The 20,339-nt window shown below is 42.8% G+C and overlaps 2 protein-coding genes across 3 annotated transcripts in view; both read right to left on the reverse strand.

Annotated features, from left to right (window-relative positions):
* The window catches only part of LOC109321720 (alpha-1-antitrypsin-like), a 19,239-nt gene extending 17,173 nt beyond the window's left edge, over window positions 1-2,066 (reverse strand). Inside the window, exon 1 of the mRNA XM_019552460.1 lies at window positions 1,960-2,066. The gene's annotated coding sequence lies outside the window, so the exon portion shown is untranslated. The remainder of the gene's footprint in view (window positions 1-1,959) is intronic.
* An 8,536-nt stretch (window positions 2,067-10,602) lies between these two features.
* On the reverse strand, window positions 10,603-19,186 carry LOC109321719 (alpha-1-antiproteinase-like). Of its 2 annotated transcripts, XM_019552458.1 has the most exons (5): window positions 18,904-19,186; window positions 17,248-17,928; window positions 16,413-16,683; window positions 12,320-12,467; window positions 10,603-11,352 (listed from the first exon to the last, which is right to left on the reverse strand). In XM_019552458.1, the coding sequence occupies exons 2-5, from the start codon at window positions 17,909-17,911 to the stop codon at window positions 11,152-11,154; spliced, it is 1,284 nt and encodes a 427-aa protein (XP_019408003.1). In that variant the 5' UTR covers window positions 17,912-17,928; window positions 18,904-19,186; the 3' UTR covers window positions 10,603-11,151. The 2 variants fall into 2 exon arrangements, with proteins under 2 accessions (XP_019408003.1, XP_019408004.1); XM_019552459.1 differs by having other exon boundaries at window positions 17,248-19,186.
* Between the last annotated feature and the right edge of the window lie 1,153 nt (window positions 19,187-20,339).

Genomic DNA, 20,339 nt, shown 5'->3' on the forward strand with positions numbered 1-20,339 from the left:
GGCTGTCCATGATGCCAACTTTGTTGGCATCTGCTGTGTGGTATACAGGCTGCACCTAATAGTGCGGGATGCCTTGGAGGGGGACAGGGCTGCCAGTGACAGTGCTGCCACAAGTACTGCTACAAGCCAGCTGATTTCAAAATGCAGGAAGGTGGCTGGCTGATTTCACCGCAGCATCAAGCAGGGGGAAGATACTGTGGGAGAAACAGGCAGAGCTGAGCATCCCGCAGCACAAAATCATGCAGGATGTGGAGACTTGATGGAACTCCACATACCTGGTGTTCAAGAGGCTGGTGGAGCAAAAGAAGGCCAGCCATGAGATGGCCTTGCTTGGGGAGATAGGGACCAGTGTCCCCCTGACCCCAGAGCAGAGTGGGGTACCATCTCCCAGATGTTGGTGGTTCCCTAGTGAGGGAACTGGAGAACCAAATGGAGAAATTCCAGGGGATCGATGTTCCTGGCTGGGGCAGGCCTCTGTCACCAGATGTGCAGGCACTGGTGAAGTGGCTGAAGGAGGGCATCAGGAGACAGCTGGATCCCTTGCGGTCCAGTACGGTCCACATGATGGCAGGCATGTGCAACCTGAGGGTGAACAGGATCATGTGCACTCGCAACCCCAAAACCCTTGATCACTGGACACAGGTGCTGGTGAACAAAGTCAGGGAGGCCGAAGTGCAGAGGCAAGGGGATGTGGAACAGGGGGATCTACTTTCCCATGCCAGCACTTCCAGCACTAGCACTGGCACCAGCACCAGCACCAGCCAGTCTCCTCCATGCCAGCCACTGCCAATGTGGGCCATAGGCATGGCTTCAGTACTGGGGTGCAAATGCACAAAGTTTAACTTTCACTAAAAGTTAAACTACTTTGCACTTACTGTCGGGTAAGAGAATGCACATGGGCACTTACCATGGAGTAAGCAGAAGTGCTGTAAGTTCATACACTAGCTTACCTTACAGTAACTTGTTCATGAGCCTATGCCCTAAATCCTACTGACCTTCAGTGAGACATAGTCACCTATGTCATGAAAGCACAATGGAAACATTTGCCCAAATTATGTAAGAACTCTGTCATCCAGATCAATATATTCAGTTGCCCTTGAATTTCTGTGTGTTTTTCAAGGAAATGGGAGAGAGAGAATTCCTCTGTTTTATAGCTAGCCAGTAGCAGTTAAGCAGAGCTGTCAAAGTGAATGGGTACAATCTGATCTCAGGGTAACTTCTCCCCCATTTGGAGTTTTGCTCTGGGTTCTGGGGAGCTTGGTGGGGAGACTGAGAGTAGTTTCCTAACAGCCATTACCACAGCTCAGAAACTACAGTCTCCTCTGCAGTGTGCCTTACCTCAGGAAAGCATCTGGAAAGACTGAGCCTAGGTGAGGAACAATGCCTCTTTGAGCTCCTAGTTACACAAGGAAATGTGCAATGTCTTCTTCCATTTCAGAGGTTTAAAATGTAGCTTGGTTGTGGAGCCAGGCATTTCTATTGGATAGGGTGTGGAGGAAGCCTCATCCACATTCCTCCCCCCAGTGCTCCCTACCAGCCAGACCACTCTAGATGAGAGTAGTGTTAAGGCAATGCCAAGTTGAGAAGGCTGGCACTTAAAAAATTAAAATAATTTTCCTTGTAAACTGATATTACTTGGGTGAGAGTCATTAAAAACATGAAACATAGGATCACAAAGGGCCATTTTTACAGTCTCTCCTTCAAAGAACATTCAAAGGACATTCCATTCCATTATTCCATCAGATAACCCAGGGGCATTTACCTTCCATTCAAGAACCATTTCTGTTGACCACCAGTTTTTTGTGCGCGCCATTTGTTTCAGTGTAGAATAGATACTGATTTTTATTTCTAATACAAAAACCACTCATGCAGGAATTAAATAAGCCCAGATAATGAACTGCATCTAATACAGATATCATGCACCCAAAGTCTTGAAGAGAAGTATAATTCCATACTTACAGCACAGTGAAAAGTATCCTGCTGTGTCTAGCTGTTCTGTCCTGCTTCTTTCTTTATTTGTTCTAATGTTAAACAGTATTAGGCAATACTAAACGTTGAACTGAGCAAATAAAATTCATTAGTGAAGCCACAGATCAACTGCTGATAATTTGTTTTTCATGTCACTACTGGTCGTTAGTGCTGTGCAAAGCTTAGGTCCCTGATTTGATTCAGTGGCGATTCCACCCAGTTTGGTGGCCGAATCTCCAAATCTGAATCAAAATCAGGAGACCTTTTAATCTCTTTGAATCGAATCAGAACCCTCCGAATTGATTCAGAAAGATTCAGAAAGATTTGGAGATTCAGACATAGACACAGCCTTAAATGTTTTTTCTACATACCTCAAGGTACCAGGAGGCTTGTGAATGCTATGATGCTGGGGTGCATGGAGCATCCCGCAGGAATGTGGGGGGTTCCCCAGCACACTCAGCAGCAGACCGAGAAGCGGACCAGAAGCGCTTCCGGTCCACTTCCAGGTCTGCCGGGGAGTGCACAGGGGACCCCCCCACCCCATGCCCCTTCTGGCTTGGTGACTGGTGCCTCCTGGGTCTGGGGGGGGGCACCCAGGGTCCCCCCATGGCCAATTGCTGAGCTGAGAGGGTGTAGGGGGTCCGCTCTGCATGCTCCCTGGCAGATTCAGAAGTCGACCGGAAGTACTTCCAGTCCACTTCTGGGTTCACTGCCAAGCATGCGGGGCTGCCTCCTGTGCTCCTGTGGGATGCTCCATCCACCCCACCATCACAGCATTCATGAGCAGTGTCTGGTATCTCAAGGTATGTAGAAAAAGCATTTAAAGCTGTGTCTATGGCCGAATCACTGATTCTCTGAATCAGCATCGACTCTTCAGATCTGGATTCAGCCGAATCGAATCAGAGACAGTGATTCGAATCAATTAATCGAATCACTATCCCTGATTTGGGCCAAATCTGAATCCAAACTCACACTTGCCACAACCACACTTGAGCCACCTCACGGCACCAAGATGCTGGATTTTTATAAGCCACAATCACTCTAATCCTCTGTGCTATAGGGCCTGTCACTCAATGCCCAAGTTGCTTAAATGGGCCAGACCATTAAATGTTCAGTCCTGTCTAAGGCTTTGAAGAGCAACTGTAATGCACATGCTCCACAGCTTGCATTACAACATTGTTAACTGTGTAAATACTAGATCAAATTTCTTTCACAACAAGTTGTGGTGCCAGGCTGCGATTTAGAAAATACAGTTCAGTTTTATTTCCAAGAGATACAATTACCAGCCTATTACAGCACACAGGAATGCAACAGAAATGGGAAATCCCATTAAGCATTTTGTCTATTGTTCATGCCTTGTTAGACAGGCTTGTCTCCTACAATAGGATTTTTAGTTGTCTGGTCAATCCTAAATGTTGGAATTTCCATAGAGAAGAGGCTTCATTGTTTCATGTTCTATAACATATCCCTTAAGTCAGACACAGAAGGATAACCAGGATTTTGCAAAAAGAGCTGAAGCAGTTCAGGATGTTTTTAAGTTTTTAAGTCCCCAAAAAAGATAAAAATTCTCCTCTCCCTTCCCCTCAGTGCTCAGAGGCACATTGTCTCCCCTCTCTTTCCCACTCATCCCTGCCTGCTGCTGCTGGTGCCCCTGCTATCCCAGGAGTAGGAGGGAAGGAAAAGGAAGGGATTGGAGGGGACGTGGGATGGAGGAGAAGCCCCAGTTAATGGTCAGAGGCATCAAACATAAAGCCTGCAGACCAGATCTGACATGCAGAGCTTTTTTGTCCAGGCTTCAAGTCTCCTGGGAATTTGGTGGGGGTGGAGGGATGGGACAAGTGGGAGGAGGAGGGGCCAACTGCCAAAATCCTGAGTATGAATCCTGTTGGGGCCACATTTCAGCAATGCTGCAGCTGTGTTCCCAAGACAGTATTCAAAAACGAAGGGTCACTGGTGCAGACAAAGCCCTAAGGGGCTTGAGGAAAATGCCCAACACAGAGAAGGAGTTGGAAAACTGAGAGCAGAAAGAACAGCATCTCTATCAAGATAGGCTAGTGATCAAAGGAGATATGCAATGCAATGAAGAGGTTCAGATTCTTCAAGAATAAACACTGAAAGACCATCCTCACAGGAGCAGAGAGAGGAAATCTGTAGCAGCTCAAAATAGTGAGTACACTGTGCCTGGTTTAGGAATTCATGAGAGTTCTTCAAATATGTTGTTCAGTTCCCTTTAATCACCTTCTTGATATGTTATGTATACTTCTTTAACCTTTTCTCATAAGTCAGTCTTCCTGCCTTTGAAGATCTTTCTTCTTTTTTTCTCCTCTGAAGACCTAAACCTTGACCTTTTATTTTTGGCATGAAAATGCTCAGAACTGACCTTACATCTAGGTGCAACCTTAAATATATAGCCAAGGGCTGTCATCATCTGATTAGCTAAAGTCGTGATACCTTTGGATATTCAGTTATGTACCTAAAGTCATATTTCATCAGCTACCATACAAATAGTCCTTGGCACTGCTGATATTGAAATAACTCCCTCAAAGTAAATAGTTGTATCTTTGATTTTTTTTCATAAATGAAATATCTGTGTACTCTTCCAGGGTGAAGTCTGGTATCAAAATGATTTGCTGAAGCCCAGGCAGATATATTCCTTCTGCATCCTCTTTGTCTTCTAATATTATAGTTTTACCCCCAAAATACTGGCCTTGACATAAAAGTAGTCAAGTAATTTCAGTACACAGAATATTTTCAATTTCTGTGGTGTGTTTTGCCCAGAAATCAAAAACATTTTACAAATACCAGTGAACTAAGCCTCAGCACATCCCTATGAAGTAGGTTAGAAGTATCTAGATTGTAAAGATAAGGTAAATGATAGAAAGTGATATTATGAACCCAAGAGCCCAATGGAGGTCTGTGGCACAGATGGAATTAGAAGTCACATTCCACAAAATATAATTGTGGGTGGTAACCACTAGAGCATGCTATAGCCCTTTTGAGTTCTGTTTGAACATTACTGGTACCATCACATTTATTTTTGTTCAGTAGTTTATGGCTGCTTTGTAGATTTAATGGAACAACAATAAAAAGGTAATTTCATCCTCCAGTTAACCAATACAGCAGTACCTAATTTATTGTTTTGTGCTGATATAGGATTCAATCTTAAACTACAATACAATCTATTATCAGAACAGTATGGGAAAAATATCTTTTTCTCATTTAGGCAGAGTTTCTTTCAGCAGAGCATCCTTCACTCGGTTCATTTTACCTTCATCAGGAAAAATGAATAATGCAATAGTATCTGTGTTGTAGGTTGTTGTACCAGTTGACAGGTCCTCATCAGAATGAATTTCATAATAACATTCTCAGTGCCTCACCTTAATTTTAACAGAAGTTATCCCATCAACCACAAAAAATCATTTTCTTTAGTCAACAGTGGGTACATCTACACATGCACTTTACTTCAGAGTTGACTAATTAGCTCCACAGTAAACCATTACTGTCTGCACCTGCATCTATATTAGGGCACAGTAAATTCGCTCTGCCAACTTGCACTTAAGATAGTGCCGTAAGTACTATCTTATGGAAAAGTCATTAAGTACACTGCAATGCACATGAAGATGGCAATAAGGCTGGCTGGAGAACAAGGATGCTAAAGTGCAGGAAAGCTGACTGCAATATAACCCTGCAGTGTAGTATCCTTGTGCCCCAGCCAGCCCTTCTACTGCCCAATGCTGCCACCTGGAGCTTCAGGCTAACACCCTGGACCCTCTGCCAGCTTAGGGCTGCTCTGCTCTGTCACAAATTGCTGTTCTCCTGTGTGCATTTGTAAATCTGTGCCCAGGAGCATTTTTCTCCAGCATGAACTGCACCAGAGTTTATTGCTCCACCTTAATTGCACTTATAGATGCACACAGTGGATCAAAAAGTTCTCCTGTGGCCTTATAAGAGAAAGGTGACAATTACATTTTATCCCAGGGCATAACAAAATTGTTCAGACATCCATGCCCACTATCCTGAGGTAGATCCTAAAAAGGTTCACAGTGGACATGTCTACATGTGCAATTCATTTGAGGCAATAAACTCCAGTGCAGTGGAGTTTATTGTTCCTAGGTGCCACATTTATATATGTGCCTGGGACTGCAGCATGTCGAGCCAGGTCAGAGAAGACCCAGCTGGCAGGGACCCCTGGGGGGTCAGCTTGCCAGCCTGGGGCTGCTCCAGCCTGGCTCAGGATGCTGCAGAGGTGCTGTCTGGGGCATGTGAGTGCTCCAGTGCAGAGGCAGAGCTAGCCAGCAAGCAGCCCCCACACTGAAGCACCCTCATGCCCCAGCTAGCCCTGTCAGCATCTACACATGCACTTCTGTGCACTAAAAAACACTGCCACAGGACATATTTGAAGAACTCTCATGAATTCCTAAACCAGGCACAGTGTACTCACTATTTTGAGCTGCTACAGATTTCCTCTGTCTGCTCCTGTGAGGATGGTCTTTCAGTGTTTATTCTTGAAGGATCTGAACCTCTTCATTGCATTGCATATCTCCTTTGATCACTAGCCTATCTTGATAGAGATGCTGTTCTTTCTGCTCTCAGTTTTCCAACTCCTTCTCTGTGATAGTGTTTACAAGTACTATCTTATGGTGAAGTGTATCAATTTACTATGGTCTAACAGGGCCACACGTGTAGATGCAGAGACTTAACTGCAGAATCTAATTCATAGATTCATAGATTTATAGATGCTAGGGTTGGAAGGAACTTCAACAGATCATTGAGTCCGACCCCCTGCCTAGGCAGGAAAGAGCGCTGGGGTCAGATGACCCTAGCCGGGTGCCTACCCAGCCTTCTCTTAAAGACCCCCAAGGTAGGGGAAAGCACCACCTCCCTTGGACGCCTATTTCAAATTTTGGTCACCCTTACTGTGAAGAAGTTTTTTCTAATATCTAACCTAAATCTGCTCTCTGTCAGTTTGTGACCATTGTTCCTTGTTACCCCAAGAGGTGCCCTGGTGAACAGAGCATTTCCAATCCCTTTCTGTGTCCCCCTAATGAATTTGTAGGTGGCCACAAGATCACCTCTCAGCTTTTACATTTTCAGAATTTACAAAAGTGTCAATATTTTACCCATATGATATGAGATATGATGCTTATGCTGCAAAAGCTGTTTTTGTGTTGGCCAACTCCATTAATGATGCATCTTCACTTCATTTTTACCTCTAATTTAATAATCCTGCAAATGTCAACAGTGTTACAGAAAGAAAAGTTATTTGATTCACTGGAGATCCACAGGGTAGAGACTAGGGGTGTGCAAAGTTTCAGTCACTGATTCAATTAGAAGGAGATTTGGCCCCATTTGGTGGCCAAATCCCCAAATGCAAATCAAATCAGGAGACCTATTAATCTCCTTGAATCAAAAGCCTCCAAATTGATTTGCAGAGATTCGGAGACATTCGACAATTTGGCTATAGACACAGCTTTATATGTTTTCTCTATGTACCTTGAGGTACAAGGTGCAGCTTGTGAACACTGAGATGGTGGGGTGGACAGAGCATCCCACGGGAGTGCGGGGGGGAAGGGTACCCTGCACACTTGGCAGCAGACCCAGAAGTGGACCGGAAGTATTTCTGGTCTACTTCCAGGTCTGCTGCAGAGCATGTGGGGGGCCTCCCTACCCCCTGTATTGGTGACTGGTCCCTTCTGGGTCTGGGGGGGCATGTAGGGTCCCCCACAGCTGATCGCTGAGCTGGGGAGTATAGGGGGGTGGTCCCTCATGCAGTCAGTGGTAGACGTGGAAATGGACCCAGGAGGTACTAGTCACTGAGCTGGGGGGCAGGGAGCTCCCTCATGTGCTCTGCGGCAGACCTGGAAATGGAAGTACTTTTGGTCCTCTTCTGGGTCCACCGCTGAGCAAGTGGAGGACACCCCGTGCTCCTGTGGGATGCTCCATCCATGTCACCATCTCAGCATTCACGACCCACACCTGGTACTTTGAAGTATGTAGAAAAAACATATAAAGCTGTGTCTATGGCCAAATCACTGATTCTCTGAATCAGAATTAAATCTTCAGATTCAGATTTGGATGAATCGAATCAAGACAGTGTTCCAAACCAGCCAATCGAATCACTGTCCCCCAAATCGGGCTGAATCTGAATCAAATACTGCTTGCTTCACACACCCCTAGTGGAGACCACTGTTCCTAATGAGAGTCAGACAATAGAAATTGTAATATCTATTAACACTCCATTAAAAATGTCAATAAGATTTTAAAGAATGTTTCCTTTCATTTGCCAGCTATAGAACTGAATGTTTTGCATTTTTAAAATATTTTTACAGATTTAGAAAATGACAGCTTTGAATTGTTACCTTTTTCCAACCAATTCTAAACATCTTGAAATATAAAAAAAATGTTCAATTGTCAATTAAATTAAATCCCTTTCAGGATTTTTTGTATTGGTATTTAAAACTGTGTTAAACTAAGAAACAATTATCAGAAAGAAAAACCAAGGTTATACAGTAGTTTGCCTATATAATGAGTTGCATTTACTCCATTCTTGTTCTTATAATATCAAACAATTGCAAATTTGCAAATTTCCTCAAATCTTAACTTTGCAACACATTGGGTATGTCTACACGTGCATTTATGTCGGCTTAAATTTACTGTGTAGTAAATTACTGGGCAGTATGTAGGAGTAGGCTGGTAGCTGCATGTACAGATGTTAAAGCACATTAGTCCCAAGTCAGTCAGACTAACTTTAGTCTCAAATCAGTGTTACACACAGGGTTACTGCACAGCAGGGCTGTGCGAAATTTCACTGGCTGTTTTGTTTTGACATTGTTTCAACTTGTTTTGAGCTCGAAACAGTGAAATCGACACAAAATGAAGGGGTTTGAAACAGCCTCGAAATGAAATGAGGGCAGTCAAAATGTTTTGAAAGTTTCAAAACATTTCAAGTTTTGAAACTCAAGCAGGGCTTGCCTGCAGGGATAAAGGAGAGGGAGGGGGAAGAGGGGGGAAGGGCTGCTCTCATACTGACTGTGTAGCTGGCCAGTGACTGTGGTCCTTCCCTGTTGTCCTTTCTGATCCCAGTGCTCTGGGGGAGGGATGGAAAAACAGCATAAAAGGCAGCATTGTTTGAACTGTCCTGCTTTCTGTCTCCCATGTCACGAGTTTTGCTTGTCAGCAGCCTGATGTTCAGTTTCTCAGAAACCCCTGCAACTATCTCCTTGAAACTTGGCAGGCTTTGTGGCCTCAGCAGGGGCTACCATGCCAGCAGTTTTCACCTTGATGTGCCTTAACACACACACGTGACTAAAGTATTGCTTTCAAGAATTTGAGGTGCAGTTTCCCAGAACCCCTCTGCATTTATGTCCTTCAAGCTTGGCAGGCTTCATGGCCCTAGAAGGGGCTACTGTCTCTGCAAGTTTCATCTGAATCAGGCAAGAAATGACAAAGTAATAGGCAGTTTCATGGTTCCCTATTATAGCCTATGGGCGAAACATTGAAACAGTGAAACAGTTTCAATGAAATAAACAGAACAGTGGTTCTGAAACTAAACAAAACTTGAACTGAAACACTGTCCCACTGAAATGTTGAAACAGAAGTCAAAAGGAAATGGTGCTGTTTTGCACAGCCCTACTGTGCAGTAAGGTGTTACACGTGCATTACTGCACAGTAACTAATCAGGCATAAATTTGATACCTGCATGATTCAGGTACTGAATGTATGTTCAATCTGGCATAAATTGCCATATTTACCGCACAGTATGGGTGTGCACATGTAGACACGCACCTGCACTGTGCAGTAATTTCAGTTACTGTGCAGTAAATGAGAGCATGTGTAGAAACACCCATTGAAAAACAATGCAAAACAAAAAAAAATTGCTCATTAAACTCTGTTTCCAGACTAAATATTTCAGGTTGTAATATTTCTTTATTCAATAATAATAGCAATAATCCATATTATAATAGTGTAAGAGTGATGCAGCTATGATAGTTCAGGAATTATGCAAAAGGCAAGGATTTTTTAGGGTGATATCTTTTATTTGACCAACTGTATAGTCGGGATAAAGCAAGAGAAGCTTTTGAATAGTGAAGAAGAATGTTTTGCATTTGAAAGCTTATTTAACTATTTCCCAGCTATCTGGTTGGTCCAACAAAAGATATCCTCTTCAAAAGTCCCTGCCTCTCAAATAATCCATATTAACATTTAAAAAGGCATTTTCTCAAACTGTACCCACATTTTGTCAGTATGTCTATGTTCATTTTGTTGGTTTAAAAATATTTTAGAAGTCCCTTCAGGATTTCACTGGTTCACAGTGAAGAGGACTAGGTATTTTGGAGTTATAATTCATCCCATTTCCTTTTCTGTTTTATATGAAAACATAGAAAATTTGCTTAGATATGTGATAATGGGAGCAGACTGCTACTAAGAAAAACAACAGTATTAGGAAAACAGTGCTAGAAAATGTGCTGGAAAAATAGGGGTATGACAATTTCACAATTTATTTATACCAGCAATAGGATCTGGTGGAGACAGTTATACCAATAAAAATTCCTTTTGCCAGCAGACTTGATATTCTTAAAGGAACTGTTGTCGGCTCCTCTGTGAGTGGACACAGCTTATACAGGCCAAAAAAGCTGTTAGTACAGCTAGGCCAGCTAAACTTTTCTGGTCTAGACTAAGAACAATCCCGTAGGTAAACTTGCAGTTTCAGACCTGTAGTTGTTCTCTGAGTAGAAGCAAAACAAAAGCATCAGAATTCCTTGCAATATCAAGGGGCAGAATGATCATTCCAGGATTGAAACAGTCATCAATAATCATAGGATTGTGCTAATGAAGTGGATAAGAAACGAACTGGACCCTGACACAATTCATCTGAGTGACTTGGTATCTTAAAACCTCTGAGGAGACTTTCTGAAAGGGTCTTTTACAAAAAAGGAAAAAAGTGAAATCAGACATGTTTATTTAAGTTACTTGTGGTTTGTTATATTGTAAGCTGTGCACAAGTGCTTATGAGACAGGAAATATTATATTCCTGTGTTATGGATTTAGGAATGCATATTAGTACTGCTTTAAATAGTACCACTAGCATCTAGTGATGCATATGTGCAGCATGTACTTTGCTGAATCATGGGAATTTAGCCAGCACTACACCCAAGTGCTACGACACATCCAACAGCTGGTCACTTATTTTCCACAAGGATTTACTATCTTCCCCATGAAGAGGATGCTAAGGGTATGCTTGTTAACAATCATTATCAGGAAGGGCCTGTTGAATTTAATTTTGGGAGTGAAAACAGAACCAGATCTCCATGTAATTTCTGTGACAGTGACGCCTACCGCTTCAGTGCCATTCTCATGAACTTTCAACAGGGCCTTGTGAACCACCTGCAGGAGATGAAGCAAAACATTATTCTAATTAAAGAAAAAGCAGAAAATATCAAGAGAGAAACTTGCTTATTTTAAACAGACTGTCTTTGCAAAAATAGCTGATAAGAAGTGGGCAGGGGAAAGGATTGTCACTGCACAGGAGAACCACTTCCACCCTCATACCCCCTGAGTTCAGAGAAGCTGAGATTTGTGAGATAAGATAGTATCTTTTATGGTCCAGAAAGATGCTCTTCCTCCAGTCCAGGAAAGAAGGAGACACAGCCTGGCCTAATTACCAGTTAGAACAATTACTTTCATTTAACAATGCTATTCAATTTTTTGCAGAAATTTTAAAAGCACAGAAACCGTTTGTAAACTTCTAGGGTGAGGTATAACTATTCTGAAAAGCTTAGCTTCAAGAAAGACACTGGCTACCTCCTTGATTTATAAATCCAGTATAGAATAATTTTATAACTACTAATATTTAATAACCCAAAAGGATAATTACCAAAAAGGATAATTAGCCAAAAGGGATAATTAGCTTATAACAGAAAATTATACAGAGTATTATTGAAACTGGATCAGTGACAAGAAACTGGCAGAAAAAATAGTTTGTTTAGCTTCCAATTTCATTTTTCCCCTCTTCAACTTAGTGCATTATTTAAAGGGAACTGAAGAATATTTTACTAAAGTTAACTCATACCTTTGGAAAATTTTTAGTTGCCAGAAAAAAGTTTATTTTTGTCTTCTGTCTTTTCCTAATGTCCTCTGGTTTCCGTGTGTGTGTTACACCTTCCAAACACACTAGTCCTTAGTTTTAGGAAAAGACAGACCTGCTTTAAACCCAGTTCTGCTAACGCCAGGGAAAATTTTGCCAGTAGCTTCAGTGAAAGCTGGGTCAAATCCTTTAATATTATGAAACAGAAATGTAATATCCCAAAGAACAGATGGATCCACTGATCACCGGCTCTGTTTACCAACTTACTTTAGAAACCTTCAGTCCACTTTCCTCTGTAATTCCTGACAGGTCAGCTTGGTCAGTGAATACATCAGTCACACCCATTTGCCTGAATATCTCTTTTACATCATAGGTCCCAGAAATAGAAAAATTTGGAATGTACAGATGTATTTTACTGTTAGAAAAGGAACACCAAAATGCTGGTGAATCATCTGCTCAATAACTCTCCAGAATATATTCAAGCCAGTGACACCTATATTTATCTTTTAAGTATTCAGAAGTCTTCTCACAGTGATGGAATAACCTGTTTGAACAGTGTATTTGAGTAGGGACTGAGTACGGATGGCAGTAAAGGCCTTCTCTCATGGGTCTGTATTCTCATCTGTATCATCGCATGCAAAGGGGCTGTTGTAACTTCCTCAGTAATAGTGAGAATACTTGTGGCTCTGTAGATTAGAGCAGCTTTTAGAGTGTTTAAAATTATCTTCCAATTATTTAAGGCTTACTCCACACTAACTGCAGTAATCATTGGGTAGATACAGCTCTACTGGCAGAAGTTTTTGATGTTAGTTACACCGTGTTCCCCAAACAGTAGAAGCTTTTTAGGCAGAAGCCTGCTTCTATGAGCAGAGTTGTGTCTGTATTGGTGGGGTTGGCAGCACAATGACACTGGCTACCGGGTGTGCTCTTTCCTCAACCTGTAGCTGACATAGCTTTGCCAACAGAGTGCTGTAATGTAGACAAGGCCTTAGGCCCCTGAGAGGCTGGTTGGGAATTATCAGGGTGTGGAACTATTCTGCCCATGTCATATCCAGGTCCCAACATATCCCCTGTAAGGGGGCTTCAGGAAACATGTGGAATTGAAGCAGTTATGAAGCAGTTATGACAGTGTTGTATCACAGGAGAATAAATTAATCCTCCAAGTAATAATAGTAGTAGTTTGTTACCAATAAGTCTTAGCAGCTCTTTACAAAAGTTATCAACGGAAGAATTAAGGCACGGTGAGGTGGTCATACAAAAGATGAGCTGAGAATTGAATTTTGTTGGCTTCCTGTTCAGGGCACTATCCACTGGCCCATATCCTGTCTCATCCATACAGACAAGTATAAATTGATCTGTATAGTGAGTCATAAGTTCTGGGTTACCTTTTTCCATAGCAAAACTCAGGGGAGAGTATGTAAGAGGGTGTGGTATACTTTAAGGTTCCATAATCTGCTATCAAAGAACCCAAGCCTCTATTACTTTTTCTACCTAATCTTCATGAAACCATAAGAAAATTATAGAATTACTCATGAGCCCTCCCATGAGAGGAATTCACTGAGAGCTTCCCTCATGTCCTGACACCTTTTATCCATGTGGACCCTGTCTCTGAAAAAGAGACAATAGTGCCATGGTCTGGATGTGGCATATATTTCCCTAGTATTTGAGTGCCTCCAAAATTATCCACTGCTTTTTATAGTTTCACAGTTGGTAGGGTCAGAAGGGACCTGAGCAGTTCATCAAGTCCGACCCCCTGCCACAGCAGGAAAGAATGCTGGGGTCAAATGACCCCAGCAAGGTGATTATCCAGCCTCCTTTTCAAGACCCCCAGGGTAGGAGTGAGCACCACCTCCCTTGGAAGTTGGTTCCAGATCCTAGCTGCCCTGATTGTGAAGTAGCGCCTCCTGATATCTAGCATGAATCTACTCTCAGTCAATTTATGGCCGTTATTTCTCATTACTCCCAGTAGTGCTCAGGGGAACAGAGACTCTCCCAGAGCCTGCTGGTCTGCCTTGGCCACCAGATCCCTGCTCAGCCTTCTCTTGTGGAGGCTGAACAGGTTCAGGTCCCATAGCTTCTCCTCATAGGCCCAGCCTTGCTGCCCCCTGATCATGTAAGTGGCCCTCCTCTGGACACTCTCAATGCTGTTCACATCCCTCTTGAAGTGCAGCGCCCAGAACTGGACACAATACTCCAACTGCAGCCTGACCAGAGACGCATAGAGGGGGAGGATCACCTCCTTGGACCTGCTCAAGATGCATCTGTGGATGCATGACGAGATGCGGTTGGCCTTTCTGACCATGTCCCCACATTAGCAGCCCATGTATGTTTTGGAATCAATAATGACATCAAGATCCTTTTCTGCCTCTGTGTTGACTAGAATGGAGTTCCCCAGCCTGTAGGTATGCTGCTATTTCTTCCTCCCCAGGGGCAATACCTTGTATTTGTCAGTATTGAAACCCATCCTGTTCTCATCTGCCCACCCCTGTAACCTGTCCAGATCTAGCTGAAGCCTGTCCCTCTCCTCCAGCATGCCCACTTCTCCCCACTTCTTAGTGTCATCCATAAATTTGAACAAGGTGCTTTTTACCCCCTCATCCAAGTCACTGATGAAGATATTGAACAGTGCGGACTCGAGGACCAAGCCCTGGGGGACCCCATTGCCCACATCCCTCCCAGTCAAAAAAGACCCATCCACCACCACTCTCTGTGTGTGGCCCTCCAGCCAATTTTCAACCCATCTGACTGTATAGGCATTGACACCACAGTCGCCTAATTTTTTTATGGGAATGGGGTGAGAAACAGTGATGAAGGCCTTCCTAAGTCCAGAAAAACTATGTCCACCATGACACCTGCATCTAAGGATTTTGTAACCTGATTGTAGAAGGCAACCAGGTTGGTCTGACCTGCCTCGAATGAACCCATGTTGGTTGCACCTAAGCATGATCTCCCCTGCTGGCCCCTTGTAGATGTGCTCCTGGATAATTTTCTCAAAGAGCTTCCCTAGGACCAAGGTAAGACTAATGGGCCTGTAGTTTCCTGGGTCTTCCTTCCTTTTTTGAAAATGGGGACCGCATTGGCCCTTTCCCAGTCCTCTGGCACCTTGCCTGACCACCATGAGTGCTCATAAAGCTGTGCCAGGGGTCCCACAATGACCTCTGCTAATTCCCTCAGCACTCTGGGGTGGAGATCATCGGGACCTGCTGATCTGAACACATCCAGTCCCACCAAAAATTCCCTGACTAGGTCCTCTCTGTCCCTGGGCCTGGCAGTGCCTCTCCTGGGTCTGTTAGGGATCCTAGTGGGGGGGATGCCTCAGTCCCTGCTCAAAAAGATGGAGGAAAGGAAATTGTTAAAGAGGTGAGCTTTGTCATCTGGTGTGACCACCAGATTTCTTAGTAAATCCTTCAGGGGCCTTACGTTACCTGGTACCTTCTTTTTACCCCCTATGTATTTAAAAAAGGACTTATTGTTATCCTTGATCCGGGTGGACAGTTCCATCTCTGCCTTAGCCTTCCTAACAGCCCTCCTACAATTTTGAGCAATGGAAGTATAATCCACCTTGGTGATGGCTCCTCCCTTCCATTGAGCGTATGCCTCCTTTTTAGCTCTGAGACATTCCTGGATGTTTTTGGTGAGCCATGGGGGCTTTTGAGCACTCTTGCCCTATTTGATACGTGTTGGGATTGTCACCCTTTGGGCTTGAAGGATCATCTTCCTGGACTCCGAACTCCTCTCCCCTCCCCTCCAGGACCTCAGTGCCTCCCTGACTAGTCTCTTTACCTCATTGAAATTTGCCCTCCTGAAGTCTAGGACTGTTGCCTTGCTGCAGGCCTCTGGCACCCTGCAATGGATTGTGAATTCCAGTAGGTGATGATCGCTGTCACCCAGGTGGTTGAGAACCCAAAGTTCACTCACTAGGTCGTCACTCATGGCCAGGACCATGTCCAACAAGGCATTTCCCCTGGTGGGACTGTGCACCTCCTGGGTTAGATGGAGGCCCTGTAACTTGGCTAGGAACCTTTGTGAGCAGTCAGACCTGGCTGACTGTTCTTCCCAGCAGATGTCCAGATAGTTTAGGTTACCCATGATGACCCCATCCCTTGACTTAAGTGCCTTTTACCTTCAAAACACCCTTGAAAGGATGGATTTTCTTCATGTTACAGATGGGGAATGTGTACAGTTAATTGATTTGGCCAAGAAATTTAGCCTCAATATGCAGAGTTTAATTCTGACATTCAATTTCTGACTGCCCTCCTCTTGCCCCTTTCCCATTGGGCTCTAAATATTTTGTCTTCAGATGAACTCTATTCAGTCCCTAGTAAGGTACTTCTAACCATATCAGCAGCCAAGGGATTACCTGTTTCTGAGGGAATTTTCCCATTTAGAGGCAGTTTTTTGCAACAGAGCATCTTCTACTTCCTTCATTTTTCCTTCATCAGGCAGAACAAACAAGGCTGCAGTATTTCCACTGCAAGGTACTTGCACCAACCAACAAGAAAGCTCCTTATCATAGTGATTTTTATAAATGCCCCGCCGGTACATCATGTTGACTCTTACAGTCGTTTTCTCATCCACAAAAAAATCCTCTTCCTCAGTATTAAAAATATCGAAGGGTTTTTCCCAATAGGCTTTGGACAAAAAAGAAAAAGAATGTAACTAATTATACTGCAAAGTGGAGTTATTATTATGAATAAGACCAGTTGAAGTGGACTAACACAAAAGCATCTGACCATGTAACCTTACTTCAGTTAGCAGTATTTGAGCATCTCAATTCATTACCCTTTTTTATTAAAGTTACAGCACCTTGAGATTTTATTTCAATGCTGTTCTCCGCTAACAGGCAGGAGCATTTGTATCTACTCTAACCTGAGTCTGTTTGCATCCATCAGATTAGAACATATTATAAGGAAAAAAATAGGGTATTTAAGAAACAGTGGTGTTTCTTCCATTAGTAAATGGGGGAAACACGTGTGGACATGGATACACATATGCAAACAGACATACTTGGAATTTATAGAAAGACTTTCTATACTGGAGTGTTTTCCAAACAAAGTGTCTAACAGATTGATAAGGGACAATGTTGACAATGTCCCTTCATTTAACATCTGAATTACACAGCCTGTGTCTTAGATTCCAGTCAGCTATCTCAAACTAATGCATTCAATAAAAATCCATGTTACAACATTCCTTACCTTTAAAGAAAACATAGTTAACAAGAACCATCACAGTTTGTGGATCAAGGTCCTGGACTAAATCAGTAATTTTGCCATAGGTTTTCTTCCCAATGTAATCATTGATCAGCTTCTCTGCAGCAGTAGAATTTCTGAAGTCAGTGTATAAAACTTCAGAGTCATAAAAGTTTTTGACATCCTCCAGAAAGGTCTGTAGTGGTCTCAGGGTTTCTTCTATGAAAAGGGCATTGCCCATATTCAGTTGATTCTCACGGTCTGTGCGGTTCAGTGCACAGATGAGATGACAAAAACCTTCATGTACCTCCTTCTCCTGCGTCTTTTCCATGTTAAAGGCCAGCCCTTCCAGAATCTGATTCAAAGTGGCTGATTTAGCACCAAGTGCCAGCATTGCAAAGGAAATGGAAATGCTTATGGGTGAGAAGAAAACATTTTTGTCAGATTCCTCTGATACAACCAACTGGTAAAATCTGAAAGCAAGGTCAGCATTGATTGGGGCTAATTTGAAATAGGCTTTGCTTTTACATGGATAAGCTTCTTCAACCTGGGAATCAGGTTCTGTGGGATATATATGATCATACTCATTACTGCGACAGTGAGGATGATGGCCATGGACCAAAGTTTGAACCCCAGCTAGTAAAAAACACATAGAGAGGGTGGACTTCATCTCCCTTTGGATTTATTCTGCAAAAGATTTAGATATAGAGAAATTAGTCAATCTAAATTATTTCTCTTTTTTCCCTTTGTACCATGAGTTCTGTTACTTCTTTTTCAGTGATTAATGCATATGATGAAATACACTGAACCTACCCTGGGTGAATCTATCCCATCAATATCACATTTCAGACAAATGGCACAGAACACATGAAGACACACCTGTCCACCTACACCCCATTATATTGGCACAAAGAACCTGAATGCGATTCCCAACTAAACATGGCAAAGCAGAGAATTTGAAACAAAATTTAATTCTCTTATTAAAATGTGTATACTTTTCTAAAACCTCATTGCTGAGATTCATCTTTGTGATCCTAGTAACTCTCAGAAGGAATATATGCTTCATATTAAATTCTTTATGTGATCACATTCATTCAAAAGGGATAGCTTAGGTCATATTATAGTGCTTAAATGGATTTAAGAAATAGATTGTTTTATGTCTGCAACAGAATGAAAACTTTCAGCATATTTTTTGCCAGGCAAAAACTGGATGACAGACAATGCTTGCTTTTATAATCCACATTTCAAGATTGCTTTTGTGGCCCTTTTCACCTTTCATGGTTTACCAAACAATGTTTTAAAAATATTATAAACATAGAGTACAGTGTTGCATGCAATTCATAATTTGTGTGTAGGACTTTTTTGTACTATTTTTTGAAAGGTAACTAGAAATGGAATAGACCCTAGTGGGTTACCTTGGTAACAGCCTCTCTTCAGACATGAATTTAAAGGATCTTTATGGCTTCCAAGTGTATTTTATTGTCATGTTATTCAAATAGCTCTCCTACTAGAACGGCAATTTTTGCTGGCCCTTAGCTCTGTTTTCTATCCCTCTGACAAATTCACATGTGCACACAAAAATAGTATAACCCATAAAATAAGGAACATATAACAAAGAATCAGAAATAAATATGTCCTTGTTAAATTGAAGATAGTACTTACAGTGCATTGAAAAATATCCTGCAGTGTCCATTTGAACAGGCCTCCTCCTTGCTCTACTAATTACTACCAAACAGTATTAAGCCAAGTGTCCTCTATTAATCATTAATTAGAGCAAATAAAAATTATCAAAAACCAAACAATGATGGGGCTACTTTTCTCAAGACCTATGCAGTGCAGACTGAAGCTAATACTCGGCGGGGGGGTATGTCTACACCAGATGCTTTGGGTATATTAGACTAATTCTACTGAGCATTAGTGTGGCAGGCAAAACCCAAGCTAATGCACAGTAGATTTAGTCTACTGTGCATTAGTATCACAAAAAGGCCATTCATTTGCACCAATGCACAGTAGCACCAATTACAGCATTCTAAGTTAGTACCTGTCATTACAGGTACTAAACATAAAGCACCATAATTTTGACACACTGTCAAAATTTTGACATCCATGTCTAATGAATGTGTAGACGTGCCCAGGATGTTGCAGCTCAGAACCATATGGAGAGGAGTGACCAACTTTCTTGTTGCCTCCATGGGTGCAGAACCCTAGCTGTGCAAACAGGAAGTGATTGAAATCCTTCTGGAAATGTTTGTGACCAAGAGGAGCTATTCTTCATAATGGGGGATTCGTGGTACATGGTCTCAACCAGTGATTCTCAACCAGGGTGCTGTGGCATCCTTAGTTGCCATGTGATCCTGTCAAGGGTGACACAGGGTGTTGCATAATATTAGCACTGTTAGGTGTGCATGTACCTACACATGATTTGTAAGATAAACCTAGAGATTTCAAATAGCAAAACCATTCTGCTCTGTGGTGTGCTGAGTTCTTTCCAATAAAAGAATTGCTCTAATAGATTTTTGTACTCAATAAACAAGTGAAAGCTGGCATTTTCTGAGGGAGGCCTTGAGTCTAAAAACTTGAGAAACTACTGCCTTATACCATATAACATCCCTAATCTTTTTTAATGCCTTCTATGAGAAACTTACTGTCACAGAGCACTCAGGTGCCCTGCGCCTGAAAGCAGAAATGGCTTGGGAGAGACCCCTAGTAGTGGGAAGGGGGAGGCTTAGCTACCAGTCACCAGGGCTGCACAGGTGCTGGTTGCTAGGGCAACCAGTGAAACCAGCTGACAGGAAGGGCCAGGGCTTAGCCCTTCTTAAGCCCAGGCAGGCGGCCAGGAGGGCAGTTCCCCTCCGTCGGCCGAGGGAGGAGGAGCTTGGCTAGGACAGACAAAGGGGAGAACTCTGATGGTGGGAACATCCCCCGGTTGCTGCTGGGGTTGGGGAACTCTCTTTTTCTCTTTGGTAGGAATTGAATCTTGTTTGACCTGACGGTCTAGCTTTTATGTTGTAACCCAGGGGCTTTGTGTTCTTGTGTTTACTGTTTTGACTGGAGGACCAGGTGAGGCTATTAGGGGTTGGAGGAGGCCTCATAGGAGC

Source organism: Crocodylus porosus, unplaced genomic scaffold (genome assembly GCF_001723895.1).
Source record: "Crocodylus porosus isolate Cpor-Errol unplaced genomic scaffold, CroPor_comp1, whole genome shotgun sequence".
Classification (NCBI taxonomy): Eukaryota; Metazoa; Chordata; order Crocodylia; family Crocodylidae; genus Crocodylus; species Crocodylus porosus.